This window comes from Emys orbicularis, chromosome 4 (genome assembly GCF_028017835.1).
Source record: "Emys orbicularis isolate rEmyOrb1 chromosome 4, rEmyOrb1.hap1, whole genome shotgun sequence".
NCBI lineage: Eukaryota > Metazoa > Chordata > Testudines > Emydidae > Emys > Emys orbicularis.
In genome coordinates this window covers 44,325,356-44,340,929 of record NC_088686.1, presented here as the reverse complement: position 1 = coordinate 44,340,929, position 15,574 = coordinate 44,325,356, and the positions used below count along the sequence as shown (strand labels likewise).

General features: G+C 44.6%; 1 protein-coding gene across 1 annotated transcript in view; it reads left to right on the top strand.

The window, feature by feature from the left end:
• YLPM1 (YLP motif containing 1) overlaps nucleotides 1-15,574 on the top strand; it is a 60,665-nt gene that overhangs the window by 27,559 nt on the left and 17,532 nt on the right. The window contains exons 7-11 of the mRNA XM_065402615.1: nucleotides 4,076-4,535; nucleotides 13,367-13,459; nucleotides 13,687-13,870; nucleotides 14,047-14,192; nucleotides 15,394-15,548. Of these exons, the coding sequence (XP_065258687.1) occupies nucleotides 4,076-4,535; nucleotides 13,367-13,459; nucleotides 13,687-13,870; nucleotides 14,047-14,192; nucleotides 15,394-15,548 (1,038 nt within the window). The remainder of the gene's footprint in view (nucleotides 1-4,075; nucleotides 4,536-13,366; nucleotides 13,460-13,686; nucleotides 13,871-14,046; nucleotides 14,193-15,393; nucleotides 15,549-15,574) is intronic.

Here is a 15,574-nt window from a genome sequence, read left to right as displayed (position 1 = left end):
CCTCATTTCTTGGGAGACAGGATTAGGGAGGTAAATGGATCAGCAAGCTGGAAACAAAATGTCTGTACTAGCTTGAGAGGTCATCTAGTCCAGTCCCCTGCACTCATGGCAGGACTAAGTATTATCTAGACCATTCCTGACAGGCGTTTGTCTAATCTGCTCTTTAAAATCTCCAGTGATGGAGATTCCACGACCTCCCTAGGCAATTTATTCCAGTGCTTAATCACCCTGACAGTTAAGAAGTTTTTTCTTAATGTCTAACCTAAACCTCCCTTCCTGCAATTTAGGCCCATTGCTACTTGTCTTATCCTCAGAGGTTAAGAAAAACAATTTTTCTCCCTCCTTCTTGTAATAGCCTTTTATGTATTTGAAAACTGTTATCATGTCCCCCCTCAGTCTTCTCTTTTCCAGATTAAACAAACCCAGTTTTTTCAATCTTCCCTCATAGGTCATGTTTTCTAGACCTTTAATCATTTTTGTTGCTTTTCTCTGGACTCCCTCCAATTTGTCCTCATCCTTCCTGAAATGTGGTACCAAGCACTGGACACAATACTCCAGTTGAGACCTAATCAGCACAGAGTAGAGCGGAAGAATTACTTCTTGTGTCTTGCTTACAACACTCCTGCTAATACATCCCAGAATGATGTTTGCTTTTTTTTCAACAGTGTTACGTTGTTGACTCATATTTAGCTTGTGGACCACTATGATCCCCAGATCCCTTTCCGCAGTACTCCTTCCTAGGCAGACATTTCCCATTTTGTATGTGTGCAACTGATTGTTCCTTCCTAAATGGAGTACTTTGCCTTTGTCTTTATTGAATTTCATCCTATTTACTTCAGACCATTTCTCCAGTTTGTCCAGATCATTTTGAATTTTAATCCTATCCTCCAAAGCACTTGCAACACCTCCCAGCTTGGTATTGTTTGCAAACTTTATAAGTATACTCTCTATGCCATTATCTAAATCATTGATGAAGATATTGAACAGAACTGGACCAAGAACTGATCCCTGCAAGACCCCACTTGTTACGCCCTTCCGGCATGACTGTGAACCACTGATAACTACTCTGGGGGAACGGTTTTCCAACCAGTTTTGCACCCACCTTATATCTAGGTTGCATTTCTCTAGTTTGTTTATGAGAAGGTCATGTGAGACAGTATCAAAAGCTTTTCTAAAGTCAAGATATACCACGTCTACCGCTTCCCCCTATCCACAAGGCTTGTTACCCTGTCAAAGAAAGCTATCAGGTTGGTTTGACATGATTTGTTCTTGACAGACCCATGCTGACTGTTACTTATCACCTTATTATCATCTAGATGTTTGAAAATTGATTGCTTAATTATTTGCTCCATTATCTTTCCGGTTACAGAAGTTAAGCTGACTGGTCTGTAATTCCATGGGTTGTCCTTATTTCCCTTTTTATAGATTGGCACTATATTTACCCTTTTCCAGTCTTCTGGACCCTCTCCCGTCTTTCATGACTTTTCAAAGATAATGGCTAATGGCTGAGATATCTCCTCAGTCAGCTCCCTGAGTATTCTAGGATGCATTTCATCAGGCCCTGGTGACTTGACGACATCTAATTTGTCTAAGTAATTTTTTACTTGTTCTTTCCCTATTTTAGCCTCTTCTGATACTACCTCATTTTCACTGGTATTCATTATGTTAGCCATCCAGTCACCACCAATCTTCTTGGTGAAAACCAAAACAAAGAAGTCATTAAGCACCTCTGCCATTTCCACATTTTCTGTTGTTATTTCCCCCTCCTCCCCATTGAGTAACGGGCCTACCTTGTTCTTGTTCTTCCTCTTGCTTCTAATGTTTTCTTGTTACCCTTTATGTCCCTAGCTAGTTTGATCTCATTTTGTGCCTTGGCCTTTCTAATTTTGTCCCTACATATTTGTGTTATTTGTTTATATTCATCCTTTGTAATTTGACCTAGTTTCCACATTTTGTAGGACTCTTTTTTGATTTTTAAATCATTGAAGATTTCCTGGTTAAGCCAGGGTGGTCTCTTGCCATACTTCCTATCTTTTTTGCGCAGTGGGATAGTTTGCTCTTGTGCCCTTAATAATGCCTCTTTGAAAAACTGCCAACTGCCTTCAACTGTTTTTCCCGTTAGACTTGTTTCCCATGGGATCTTACCTACCAACTCCCTGAGTTTGCTAAAGTCTGCCTTCTTGAAATCCATTGTCTTTATTTTGCTGTTCTCCCTCCTACCATTCCTTAGAACAGTGGTCTCCAAACTTTTTTGATCGCGCACCCCATCAGTAAAAATTTTTTGAGCACGCACCCCCTGTCGCACCAGCTCTACCATTTTTGCCAAAGGAAAAAAAAAAAAAAAGCCGCTCGGACTCCCGCCTGATGAAGCAAAAAAAAACAACGCTCCTCTTGCTACGCACCCCCAAGGATCCTCTTGCGCACGCACCCCACTTTGGAGACCACTGCCTTAGAATCATGAATTATTTCATGATCACTTTCACCCAAACTGCCTTCTACTTTCAAATTCTCAACCAGTTCTGCCCTATTTGTCAAAAACAAATCTAGAACAGACTGTCCCCTAGTAGCTTTCTCCACCTTTGTTACAAAGTTTTAAATAACGTTACAATGCTTCTTTTAATTTGTCATCTTTAAAATTGTATCTGTTATGGGAGGGGTGGTCAGACTATGGACCTTGTGATGAATAAAGAAGCACATTTTCCATGTAACCTAGGAGAGCCAAGATGTTGATGTTAGCTGAACAGAAAGCAAGTTTTCTCTAGGGTGAGCTAAGGAGCTGATATTAACTCTGGAGAGGGTGGATTTTTGCTGGGAGTTGTCAAGAAGCTGGCAATAGCTGTAGATAGGGTGGATGTACACAAGAGCTAGAGAGGTAACTGTTAGTAGTGTAGGAAGCTCTGTTTATACTAGGAAGTTTACTAATTGTGGGCAGTGGGTGTTGCTGAAAACAGTTTAACTGCAAGTATAGAATGGCCAAACCATGATCACAGCTTTTTCTGAGCAGTCCTCTATTAGGGTTTGTGAAATAGTGCAGAATATGGTTTACTCTTTCTTATAGTTGCAGTTAAATAATTTTCAGCACTGGTTCAGCTGCACCTGTTGACAGCAATGGGTACATTTTCTAGTGTAGATGCAGTCTTAGACCTGCTGATGTTTAGAGGCAATTCTTCTTCACATATCTATAACATGAAATTTAGCTGAGAGAAACACCTGGAAGGTGCTTTGGCTAAAGAGAGAGCTTAATTTGGTAAGGTCATTTTGGATGAGAGAACAGTTACAGTAAGCCTTTATTCATATTTGACTTAATGGGTTTAGAGGTTTCAAGTAGTGAGCACACACCAACCAATCCAGAATGGCTATTCTTCTTGGGATATCAGTGTGCCCTCCTATGAGGGGACCTGAAAATGCTAATGGTTAGGAATGTGTGAATTACATACTGTTATGAAAGCACCCTTCTCAGCTGGGACTAGAGGTCTGCTCAGGCCCAATTTTAAAAATCAACCTGGGCCTGAACCTGACCCTGGCACAGCCGACCTGAACCTGACCTGAGAGTGTCAAGTCCTTTTCCGGCCCACCCGGACCTGACACTTTCCCCTGAAACTGTATTGCTGCCACCATTGCCTTGTCCTGATGGGGGGGCTTCCCACTCCCCATACCTGGTGAACGTGGTCAATCACCGGACACCTTCTGCTCATGGGGTTGGTGTGGCAGCAACTGCGTACTCCACTCCTGCCAGCTACCACTGCATTGCTGCACTGTGTGTGCTGTGGAGTGAGAGGCACTGTGACTTGTAAGCGTGATAACTCCCTAGCACGCACAGTGCAGCCAAGTGGCAGTGCCCAGCAGGAGCAGGGCATGCGTCCGTCTCCATTGTGCCAATCCCCCAGGTAGGAGGAGGTGATCAGAGCCAACCTGACCTGAACCCGACACTTGTAGCTGGGTCCTGTTGTGTTTGGGTCAGGTTGCAAGGCTCTGTCTGGGACACAAGTTGTTCAGAGGGCTTTGTTTACTGTTTTCACATAGGGTGAGGGAAGCTGTTTACAGAGTCTTATTAAAAAATGTTTCCCATGTCTAGGCGTCTTCTCAACTGCCACCTGAGACACCAATAGAATCTCAACCTATCAAACCTTCTCCTGCTGTTATTATAAAGCCACCAGTGTTGTTCAGGCAGCCCACCCCGGTGACGAGGCCAGGTGCCCCGGTGACGAGGCCAGGTGCCCCGGTGACGAGGCCAGGTGCTCCAATTCCTGCTTCAGCTACAACCTCAAGTCAGGCTCCTGCAATAAAGCCAACATCTGGTGTGAAACAGGAACGTTGGGATGAGGATTCTTTTCATGGACTCTGGGATACCAGTGAAGATAAAGGAGCAAATTTGGAGTATGCATTATGTAAACCAGAATCAGTGCTGCCACCCGCAGTGTCATCTTCTGGGAAAATACCTCCTCCAGGTCATACTTCCATTCCATCATCTGTACCAGCATCAATTCCTAAACCACCTCTAATTCAACAGACTGTGGACTATGGCCATGGGCGGGGTGAGTAATGGAAAAAATAATTTTGCCTCTAGTACTGGGACACTTAAACAAAACTTTTTCTTTCTAAAGGGACATACTCTGAGTGGTATTTACCACACAAAGTATGCCCAGAATCTTAACACAATCACTGTGTAAGCGCTGTACATCATTATTTATTGCCAAATACCTGAGCTGCAGTGAGATTGAAAGTTGTTGCTATATGATCGATCTCCTCATTTAAATAATTAGACTTCACTCATGAGTAGGGCCCTACCAAATTCACGGTCCCATTTTGGTAAATTTCACAGTCATAGGATTTTTAAAACCTTAAATTTCACAATTTCAGATATTTAAATCAGAAATTTCACAGTGTTGTAACCGGCGGGGGGGTCCTGACCCAAAATGGGGTAGTGGGGATATCGCAAGGCTATTGTAGGGGGGGTCGCGGTATTGCCATCCTCACTTCTGTGCTACTGCTGGCAGCAGTGCTGCACTCAGAGCTGGGTGGACGGAGAGTGGCGGTTGCTGGCTGGTCGCCCAGCTCTGAAGGCAGCGCCGTTGCCAGCAGCAGCACAGAAGTAAGGGTGGCAATACCATATCATGCCATCCTCACTTCTGTGCTGCTGCTGGAGACAGTGCAGCCTTCAGAACTGGGCTGCCAGCCAGCAGTAGCAGAGCTTCCTGCAGCTGGGGGAGGTTCCCAGAGGTGGGTCTAACCTGACCGTGGGATCAGCCTGTTCAGGGGAAGTGGAAGTCCCATCCCTCCCCAACCTGGCCAGAACTAGCAGCTGGAGCCCGGCGCACCATAGGAGCCCCCAGCCGGGGCACCCCAGCCTTGCCCCTCCTCAGCTCCAGGCCCAGCTCTTGGGAGTTAAAGGGACCTTGGGCTGACTGGGGATGACGAGGGGGGGACGACAGGGTGTGTAACCATAGTGCCTTGGGCTTTCGCCCGCCCATAAGGCCAATCCTGCCCCCCCAAAACAGTGATGATCCTCTCCCCCCACGCCACTCTCACTTCTGAGCTATTGCTGGCAATTGCGCTGCCTTCAGAGCTGCGTGCTTGGCCAGAAGCCACCACTCTCTGGCCGCCCAGCTCTGAAGGCAGTGCAGAAGTAATGGTGGCAATACCATGACTCCCTTACAATAGCCAGCTTTCACAGGGGACACCAGATGTTACAGTCCATGATACGTTTTTCACGGCCCATCAATTTGGTAGGGTTCTGCTCGTGAGTTTACTTTTTCCTTCCATGCTGCGATGTAGAGGTGCTTGACATGAATTACATTGATTATTGTGACACCTCTGGTTCTAATCAACGCTAGCCCATGTGATAGAATCACAAAACAGTATATCAGGCCTGCACAACTCGTAAAGCGGCGAGGGCCATATTACTCCAAAGAAAATAGCCGAGGGCCGAACCCCCCCGGCCGTACTGAAACGCCCCCCCCAGCGCCATCCAGCCCCGCCGAACCCCATCTCCCCCCCCCAGCGCCTCCCAGCCCCCGTGTAAGCAAGCAGGACACACCCCGGCGGCGCCTCCTGCTGGTCTTCTCGGGAATTAGCTCATCCAGCCGTTGGAGCGACCTCTGAGGTTCTGGGAGGCGGGGGTTAGCAGCATGGTAAGGCTCTCTGAGCTGGGCATCCCCCCCCAGCCCTGACCCCCAGCTCCGAGCACAGCCCCTGTGAGCTGAGCAGCCCCCGACTCCATCCCCCAGCTCTGAGTCCAGCCCCTCTGAGCCAGACACCCCCCTGACCGCCAGCCCCTCTGAGCCTGACACCCCCTGACCCCAGCCCCCCCCAGCCCTGACCCCTAGCTCCGAGCCCAGCCCCTGTGAGCTGAGCAGCCCCCGACTCCATCCCCCAGCAGCCCTGACCCCCAGCTCCAAGTCCAGCCCCTCTGAGCCGGACACCCCCCCGACCCCATCCCCCCGCAGCCCTGACCCCTAGCTCTGAGCCCAGCCCCTCTGAGCTGGACATCCCCCTGACCCGGACATCCCCCTGACCCCAGCCCCCGTGAGCTGCGGCTAGAGCCCAGGCCGGATGCCTCCCCCCTCGCTCGGACTTACCAGGTCTGCCTCGTGCCCAGCCAGCGCTTCCCGCCTCAGCAGCCCCGGAAGTGACGCTGGACGCCAGGCAGGAGGCGCGGGAGATGGCGACGCGTGTGCGGGGGGGGGGGCGACCTCACAGCCCGCGGTGGGGGGGCGGTTTCCGGGTTCACCCCCTGCCCGGGGGGCCCGACCTCACAGCCCCGCGCGCCGCGCTCTGACTGCCCTGACAGTCAGAAGCGCGGCTGCCGGGTTCGCCCCCTGCCGGGGGGGGGAAGGCAACCTCAGCCCCGCTCTCTGACTGCCCTGACAGTCAGAAGCGCAGCTGCCGGGTTCGCCCCCTGCCGGGGCAGGGGGGCCCGACCTCCCCCACCCCTGGGCAGGGGGTGAACCCAGCAGCCGCGCTTCTGACTGTCAGGGCAGTCAGAGCGCGGCGCGCGGGGCTGAGGTCCCCCCCGTCCCCCCCCCGCCGGCAGGGGGCGAACCCGGCAGCCGCGCTTCTGGCTGTGAGGTCGGGCCCCCCGGGCAGGGGGTGAACCCGGAAACCGCCCCCCACCGCTTGCCCGCGGGCCGGGGCCGCGTGTTGTGCAGGCCTGTAGTATATCATAACCAGTGCAATATTGATACTCTACATTAAACCAGGTCTTTTTATCTGAATGTTAGGTCACCTGTAATAAAATGGACCACTCTTTGAACCCCTACAAGTAGAACATCTAATGCTATTGTTCTTTTATTATTTGTCTGTGTATTGCCCAAAGTAGATGAGGAGTTCTGCAGGCAAGAATGAAGACAAATTCCTTTCCCTCAAGAGTTTACAACTTATATAGTTAACTGACTGATGAAGAATGATGGATGGAGTTCATATTTAATACTGAATTTCCCAAGGCTAAAATTTAATATGAAGCTTTTAGTGAGAGTTCATTTCCCATGGTTTTACACTACTTTAAAAAGAGAGAGATTCTGCTAGAATGCAGTTACTTTTAAAATGAGTGTTGTGATATAGCTAGCTTTATTGTTCCTGCAACTTGCCAGTAGTTATTTGGAGCAGAAATGATCCCATGATTTGAATATTTTATTAAAAATTGTTAGAAAACGGACAGGAATCTAAACTGGCTACTTCAGTTACTGTTGTCTACATAGTGGTATCTCTGTGACAAATATAGGGAATGGCTACACTGCAATTAAAAACCTGCAGCTGGCCAGGCTAAGTGACTGTTTAATTGCGGTGTAGATGTTCAGGCTCGGGCTGGAGCATGGGATCTAGGACCTTGCAAGGTAGGAGGTCCCACAGCTAAACTCCTTAAGGAAGGAAATCTACTGCCTTGGGAAAATGACCCACCAGTTCAGTTTTAAAACTGAGCTGCTTTTCAGCTACTTTTTTAGTAGTTTGTACTTTTATGGGGGGTTTTGTTAGGCTATAAAACAACCAGAAACAGACTGTTAGCTACTACAGTAGATAAAACTGGGCTATGTAAAAAAAAAACAAAAAAAACCCATAAGCTCCCTTGTTGTCTGTGTCCTGACCAACTATTTCCTGCAGTCCAGATCTGTGCCTTCCTGCTTGTGTTTTAGGCTTTTTCGCAGCTGTAACCTTCCAGTTTGTGCTGCTGACCCTAGTCTCTTCAGCCAGCGACCATTTCTGGGAAAGGAAGAGAGGGTGCATTACTCCCCCAGTGATCCCTGTTTGAATCACTTCCTCCTTTCTTTCCATTGGCTTGTAGAGTGCACAACACATTTTAACTTTTGACAATTAAACTCTCCTTTCCTATAATTTCAACTGTAGTAAAAGACGTTTCAATTATTTTCAGTAAAATATTTGGTTATTTACTTCTACTTACAAAACTTTCAGTCTTGAAACAACTAGCTTTTTAAGAAAAATTAAAAATTGCAGCTGCTTTGAATTACGCAAATGCTATAAAGACGCTTCCTATTTAAATATTTTTACATCCATGTAACTTCAACAGGAAAGTCAAAATATTTTTAATTAAAAATTTGAAAATGCGCAGTTCTGAGATGAGATTTTGTGTTGAATTTGAGCCATGAACATTTAAGCTCTCCTAGGAATCCAGGATTTTGGTGCACTGTATTTTTCTGCAGAATAGTTAAATTCCACTCTAATAATACAATTATAAAAGGACTTCACTGCAGTCCTGTTTGTTTTACCACTGGCGTTGAGTGGTATACACCTAGAAACAGAAATGTAGACATTGGCTTAACTATAGCATTGCTAGGGAGTTCCTTTCTGTTTGTACTGCTCTCCTGAGAAGTTTAGCTAGCTTTTTTCTATATCTTTAATGGAATTAATGAAAAAATTATATATATGGGGAAAAATACATTGGAATATAAGACCGGCCATACTGGATCAGAACAAAGGTCCATCTAGCCCAGTATCCTGTCTTCCGACAGTGGCCAATGCCAGGTGCCCCAGAGGGAATGAACAGAACAGGTAATCATCAAGTGATCCATCCCCTGTCTCCCATTTCCAGCCTCTGGCAAACAGAGGCTAGGGACACCATCCCTGCCCATCCTGGCTAATAGCCATTTATGGACCTATCCTCCATGAATTTATCTAGTTCTTTTTTGAATCTTGTTATAGTCTTGGCCTTCACAACATTCTCTGGCAAAGAGTTCCATAGGTTGACTGTGTGTTGTGTGAAGAAATACTTCCTTTCATTTGTTTTAAACCCGCTGCCTATTAATTTCATTGGGTGACCCCTAGTTCTTGTGTTATGAGGAGGAGTAAATAACACTTCCTTATTTACTTTCTCCACACCTGTCATGATTTTATAGATCTCTATCATATCCCCCTTAGTCATCTCTTTTCCAAGCTGAAAACTCTCAATCTTCTTAATCTCTCCTCATACAGAAGTTGTTCCATACCCCAATCATTTTTGTTGCCCTTTTCTGAACCTTTCCCAATTCCAATATATCTTTTTTGAGATGGGGCAACCACATCTGCATGCAGTATTCAAGATGTGGGCCTACCATCAATTTATATAACAGCAGTGTGATATTTTCTATCTTATTACACTGCTCTACAGCCAAATGCTTCTGAAATAAATGTAGTCAAACTTTACTAATTCTGGGTCACTGAGAACGAAAATGATGCTTAAAATTGTTGATTGGCTCTAGTTTTCAAGATATGCTATTGGGTCAGTATATACGACCCTTGACTTGGGCATGGCGGAGGATAAGTGAGTTATAAAGGGAAAGGATCTCAATTTAAACCAGTAATGACTAAAATACATCTTTGACTGGATCTATGAATAAATCTATGACTGGGTTTGGACAGTACTTGCTTTTTAGGCAAAAGAATGAATGATGCAATCTGAAGCTGGTATTGCGTCATACATGATATGAATTGCATCATGTTATTCCTAGAAGTCATGGATGATGCAATCATAACGAAGCTTACATCACTCTGCTGAACAAATTGCCCTATATCAGCTCTAGAAATCATACAGTGTCGTGCTCTCTTATTTGTCAGTGTTTGATTTTGCAAAGGGACACATTTCTGTTTAGCCAAAGTGAGCAGAGATGCCTCGTACTTGTGTGAACAGTGCAGATAACTTCTGCTATGTTTGTGGTGAAGTGACTTTTGCATCACAAAAGCCCAGTATAACCACTATGGTTACGAAAGCCTATCACCTTTATTTTGGCTGCAAAATTGGAGCTCAGGACAAGAGGTGGGCCCCACACATATGCTGCAACACTTGTGCAACAAATCTTGGCCAGTGGTTGAACAGGAAAAGGAAATCTATGCCTTTTGCAGTGCCAATGATTTGGAGAGAGCCAACAGATCATACCAGCAATTGTTACTTCTGCATGGTGCCTCCAGTTGGGAAAGGTGTGTCAAAGAAGAAAAAGTGGACTGTGCCTTATCCAAACATTCCATCAGCTATACGCCCAGTACCCCACGGAGAAGGACTGCCGGTTCCTGATGCACCAGAATCATTCTCACTTGAGTCAGACGAGGAAGAGGAAGAGGATGAAACTTCTGGTCCTGAACCATCAATGTCACAGGACCCACATTTTCTCCCATCCTCCTCCTCTGAACCACACCTCATAACACAAGGTGAACTGAATGACCTTGTCAGGGATTTGGAACTACCCAAGAGTAAGGCAGAGCTATTGGGCTCCAGACTACAGCAGTGGAATCTCCTGGCAGGTGATGTTAGGGTTTCCATGTTCCGTGACCGTCAAAAGGATCTTGTCCCATTCTTCTTCATGGAAGGTGATCTTGTAGCCTGCAACAACATCGATGGTGTGATGGCAGCCCTCAACATTGTTCTCGATCCAGATGAGTGGAGGCTGTTCATTGATTCTTCGAAGACGAGTCTTAAAGCTGTTTTACTGCATAATGGCAATGTTTTGCCATCAATTCCAGTTGGTCATGCAGTCCATATGAAGGAAACCTATGACAACATGAAACAACTTTTGAGGTGCATAAACTATGACCAACATCAGTGGCAGCTTTGTGGCGTTTTGAAGGTTGTTGCTCTCTTGCTTGGTCTGCAGACTGGATACACAAAGTACTGCTGTTTTCTCTGCGAATGGGATAGTCGTGCAAGAGATTCCCACTACATCAAGAAAGATTGGCCACTCCGACAGTCATTGGAGCCTGGGAGGAAAAGTGTTCAGCATCCACCACTTGTTGAATCAAGGAAGATTTTGTTACCACCCTTACACATCAAGCTGGGTCTGATGAAGAACTTTGTCAAGGCCATTGACAAAACACAAGCAGATTTCAAGTACCTCCGTGGAAAATTTCCAAGGTTAAGTGAAGCTAAGATAAAGGAAGGTGTCTTTGTTGGTCCTCAGATTCGTGAACTTCTTCGAGATGATGCATTTGACCATGCACTGCGTGGCAAGGAAAAGACGGCATGGAAAGCCTTCCAGTTAGTGGCAATAAATTTTCTCGGAAACAACAAGGCAGACAACTACAGGTTGTTGGTGGAAAACCTCCTCAAGGCATACAAAAGCCTTGGTTGCAACATGTCACTAAAGATACATTTTTTGCACTCTCATCTAGATTTTTTTCCACCGAACTGCGGAGCAGTGAGCGACGAGCACGGCGAGCGATTTCACCAGGACATTGCAACAATGGAGAAACGCTATCAGGGCAAATGGAGCCCATCAGTGCTTGCAGACTATTGCTGGACAGTGACAAGAGATGCTCCATTTAATGAATACAAGAGACAAGCCAAGAAGCGCTGAGTAGACACTGAATAGGACTAAACTATGTTCATAATAGTTTTTTGCCTTTTGTTTCATAATAAATTTTATTTATATAACCCTTTTGCTGATTTTTAAAGTGTTACATAAACAGGACAGGTGAAATATTATCATGTAAAGCAACCATAAACACATGAAAAGACCTAGGTTTACAATTTATGATTAAAACTCTATCTACACAATATACATAGATATAAAATGTAAAAACTTAAATATCTTAGAAACAGTAGCCAATCAGTTGTTTTAATTGTCATATTTGAATTCAGCACATCAAAATACATAATAAATAGCACATTTTATCTCTGAAGCAGACGACTTCTCAAAAATTGTAGACCAGTGTTATCTATCCCTTTCTTAATGATTCACAACATTGTTAGCTTTTTTGACCATTGCTGCACATTGAGTGGATGTTTTCAGAGAACTCTTTCTTGAGTGGTAACAGCTAATTTAGACCCCATCATTTTATATGTATAGTTGGGATTATGTTTTCCATTGTGCATTACTTTGCATTTATCAACATTAAATTTCATCTGCCATTTTGTTGCCCTGTCACCCGTTTTGTGAGATCTCTTTGTAACTCTTCACAGCCTGCTTTGGACTTAACTATATTGAGTAGTTTTGTATCATCTGCAAATTTTGCCACCTCACTGTTTACCCCTTTTTCCAGATCATTTATGGATATGTTGAGTAGTACTGGTCCCAGTACAGACCCCTGGGGAACACCACTATTTACTTCTCTCTATTCTGAAAACTGACCATTTATTCCTACCCTTTGTTTCCTATCTTTTAACCAGTTCCCTCTTATCCCACTTAAGAGCCTTTGGTGAGGGACCTTGTCAAAGGCTTTTTGAAAATCTAAGTACACTATATCAACTGGATCACCCATGTCCACATGTCTGTTGACTCCCTCAAAGAATTCTAGTAGATTGGTGAGGCATGATTTCCCTTTACAAAAACCATGTTGACTATTCCCCAACAAATAATGTTAATCTATGTGTCTGACAATTCTTTTCTTTACTATAGTTTCAACCATACAGTTGCCTGGTACTGAAGTGAGGCTTACTGGCCTGTAATTGCTGGAATCACCTCTGGAACGCTTTTTAAAAATTGCTGTCACATTAGCTATCCTCCAGTCATTTGGTACAGAAGCTGATTTAAATGATAGGTTACAAACCACAGTTAGTAATTCTGCAATTTCACATTTGAGTTCCTTCAGAGCTTTGGGTGAATACCATCTGGTCCTGGTGACTTATTACTGTTTAATTTATCAATTTGTTCCAAAACCACCTCTAATGACACCTCAATTTGGGACAGTTCCTCAGATTTGTCACCTAAAAATTTAATTAATTAGCTTTTTCTTATGTGAGTAGTTTGTTGCTCTGAGTGGTATTCAGTTAACATTAACGTAGCACAAATGTTCTTTATACAGCAGGTCACTAATATATACTTCGGCCTAGTTACCCTCTGATCACTTTGAATGTCACTATGTCATTGCTTTTAGAGAGAGGAGATGGATGAGGGATGCAATTTGGGACACTATCCTTACTTATTTTCTTGTCAAATTTCTTTACCAGATATAACCACCAGTAAAGTTGAACAAATTCCCTATGGGGAGAGAATAACTCTGCGTCCAGAACCTCTGCCTGAGAGACAACCATTTCCAAAAGGTAGGCACTGCTTGGCTAATTCTGATATCCTTTGAGAAAGTAGGCAAGCATCACGTGGATAGCTGAGAACACTAGACTTTTGTTCCATGCTGGAGATTGTGTGCTGCTTTCTTCTTTTAGAAGCCCATAACTATAACATTATTCCTATGCTTTTCCTGTTCCCTTGGAGTTTTTTTAAGGTTGGCTTATATTTTTGTAGTTCAGATTTTGGGGGTTTGTTTTTTCAGACCATCCAGGCCAGCGGGATCGTTACAACAGAGAGAGGGATCGTGAGTCTTACTTTGAGCGTCAAGGCAATGCAAACACAGATTACCGAGATTTTAAAAGGGAGCGGGAACTGCACAGAGACCGAGGCTCAGGAGACTATGATCGAGAGAGGTTTGAGAAAGAACGCCATCTTCGAGAGGACAGGTATGCAGCGCAGGACAAGCTGGATCATAGTTGCATCCACATGATTGATGCTGTATAAGGTGCTGTCAGACTCAATTTCGTTTGAAGGACAAATGTTTGTATACTGATTGGGAATTCAGAGCTGTGCTCTAAAGTAGAAATCCGAGAGCTATACAAAATGCTGTCTCTTCTGGCAGGGCACCTCCAACTGGACCTTCAAGGACTCAGTCTTACCGTGACAAGAAAGACCATCCCTCCTCAAGGCGAGGGGGCTTTGAAAGACCATCATATGAACGAAAGCCTGATCGCCCGACCTATGATCATGGACCTTCCATGTTTGGAGGTATAGTTCCTTAGCCCCAAAGTAATACTACAGTGTTGGGAAAATGAAACCAGGAAGGTAGGATCACAAGAAGATGAGCCTGATAGTTGTACGACTTCATTGAGGTTATAAATGTTAGTGGCATTTATCTGGGCAGTGTCTGTCTTGTTCTTGTGATCTTCTGTCTCTCACTGACTATGAGATCTAGAAAGTAGCAGGGAGATATTTTGCCCACCAATTATACACATGTCTGTGATCAGAATTGCTTAGGACTGCAATTTTGGCTCACTTGGTATTGACATCTGTAAAGTCTGACATCTGACACTAAAAGTGTAACACTATTTCAAGACCCTGTATGATCATATGCAGTAATCATGACTCCATGGGATGAGCTGATTTGATTTCAGTTTTCAGAAGTCAGAGGGAGGAGGTTATGAGAGTCCACACCTCTCAAAAGCAAGAATCCCACAGATCAATATCATGTAATAAGAATGATAAACTGTCCATCTTGGACTTATAATAAACTCAGCACAGTGGTGTCTGAGCACCTGAGTGGAAGTGAGTCAGAACAAAACTATCAGAACCACCTGGGAGGTTTTAGGACTTCATCACACCCTTATGTAGTATGGATTCTAATAAAATAATTTCCCATGGTATTCCGAGTTGGGTCTGACTTCTTTTCCCTGCTTTGCAGAATTGTGAATTAATCATAGACATTACAAGGACCAGTCCGTTTTCCTTGTTTATATGGACTGAATAAAGATGCTTAGCATTTATATAGGGGATTTACATATTCAAAGCATTTTATAAACATTCATTAAGCCTCAGAACTCCCCTGGAATGTAGGTCATTATTATCCCCATTTTTCAGTTTACAAAGAGGTTAAGCGACTTTCCTAAGGCCACAGAGGAAGTCACTGGCAAAGTTGAGACTTGAACTAAAATCTTGTATTCCAGTCTTGTTCTTCTTTGACTAGACCATTCCGCCTTTTGGAAATATGGTCATATTTCTGTCAGTCCAGATTTTCAGTTTTTTATGGCATTGGTTAAATGGGACAGTTTTTGTCTTCTCCTCTACCAATCAGATCTTAAATTGAGGCTAAAGCACACTGTCTCGAAAATCACTGGGGTCTGTTAGAATCCTGTGAACTGAGATTTCTGATTTAGATTTCTGATTTCAGTGAGCCGAGAAAATACTTGTGTGTAATTACTGAAATTTGTAGGTGATCGGAGGAATTACCCTGAGGAGAGGATGCCTATTTCGGCTCCATCAGTACCTCGCCAGCCACCCCCTGCTCCCCGGGTAGAGAGGAAACCAGAGTCTAAGAATGTGGATGATATTTTGAAGCCACCAGGACGGGACAGCAGGCCAGAGAGGGTGAGTAGCATGGAGCTGCTATCCAT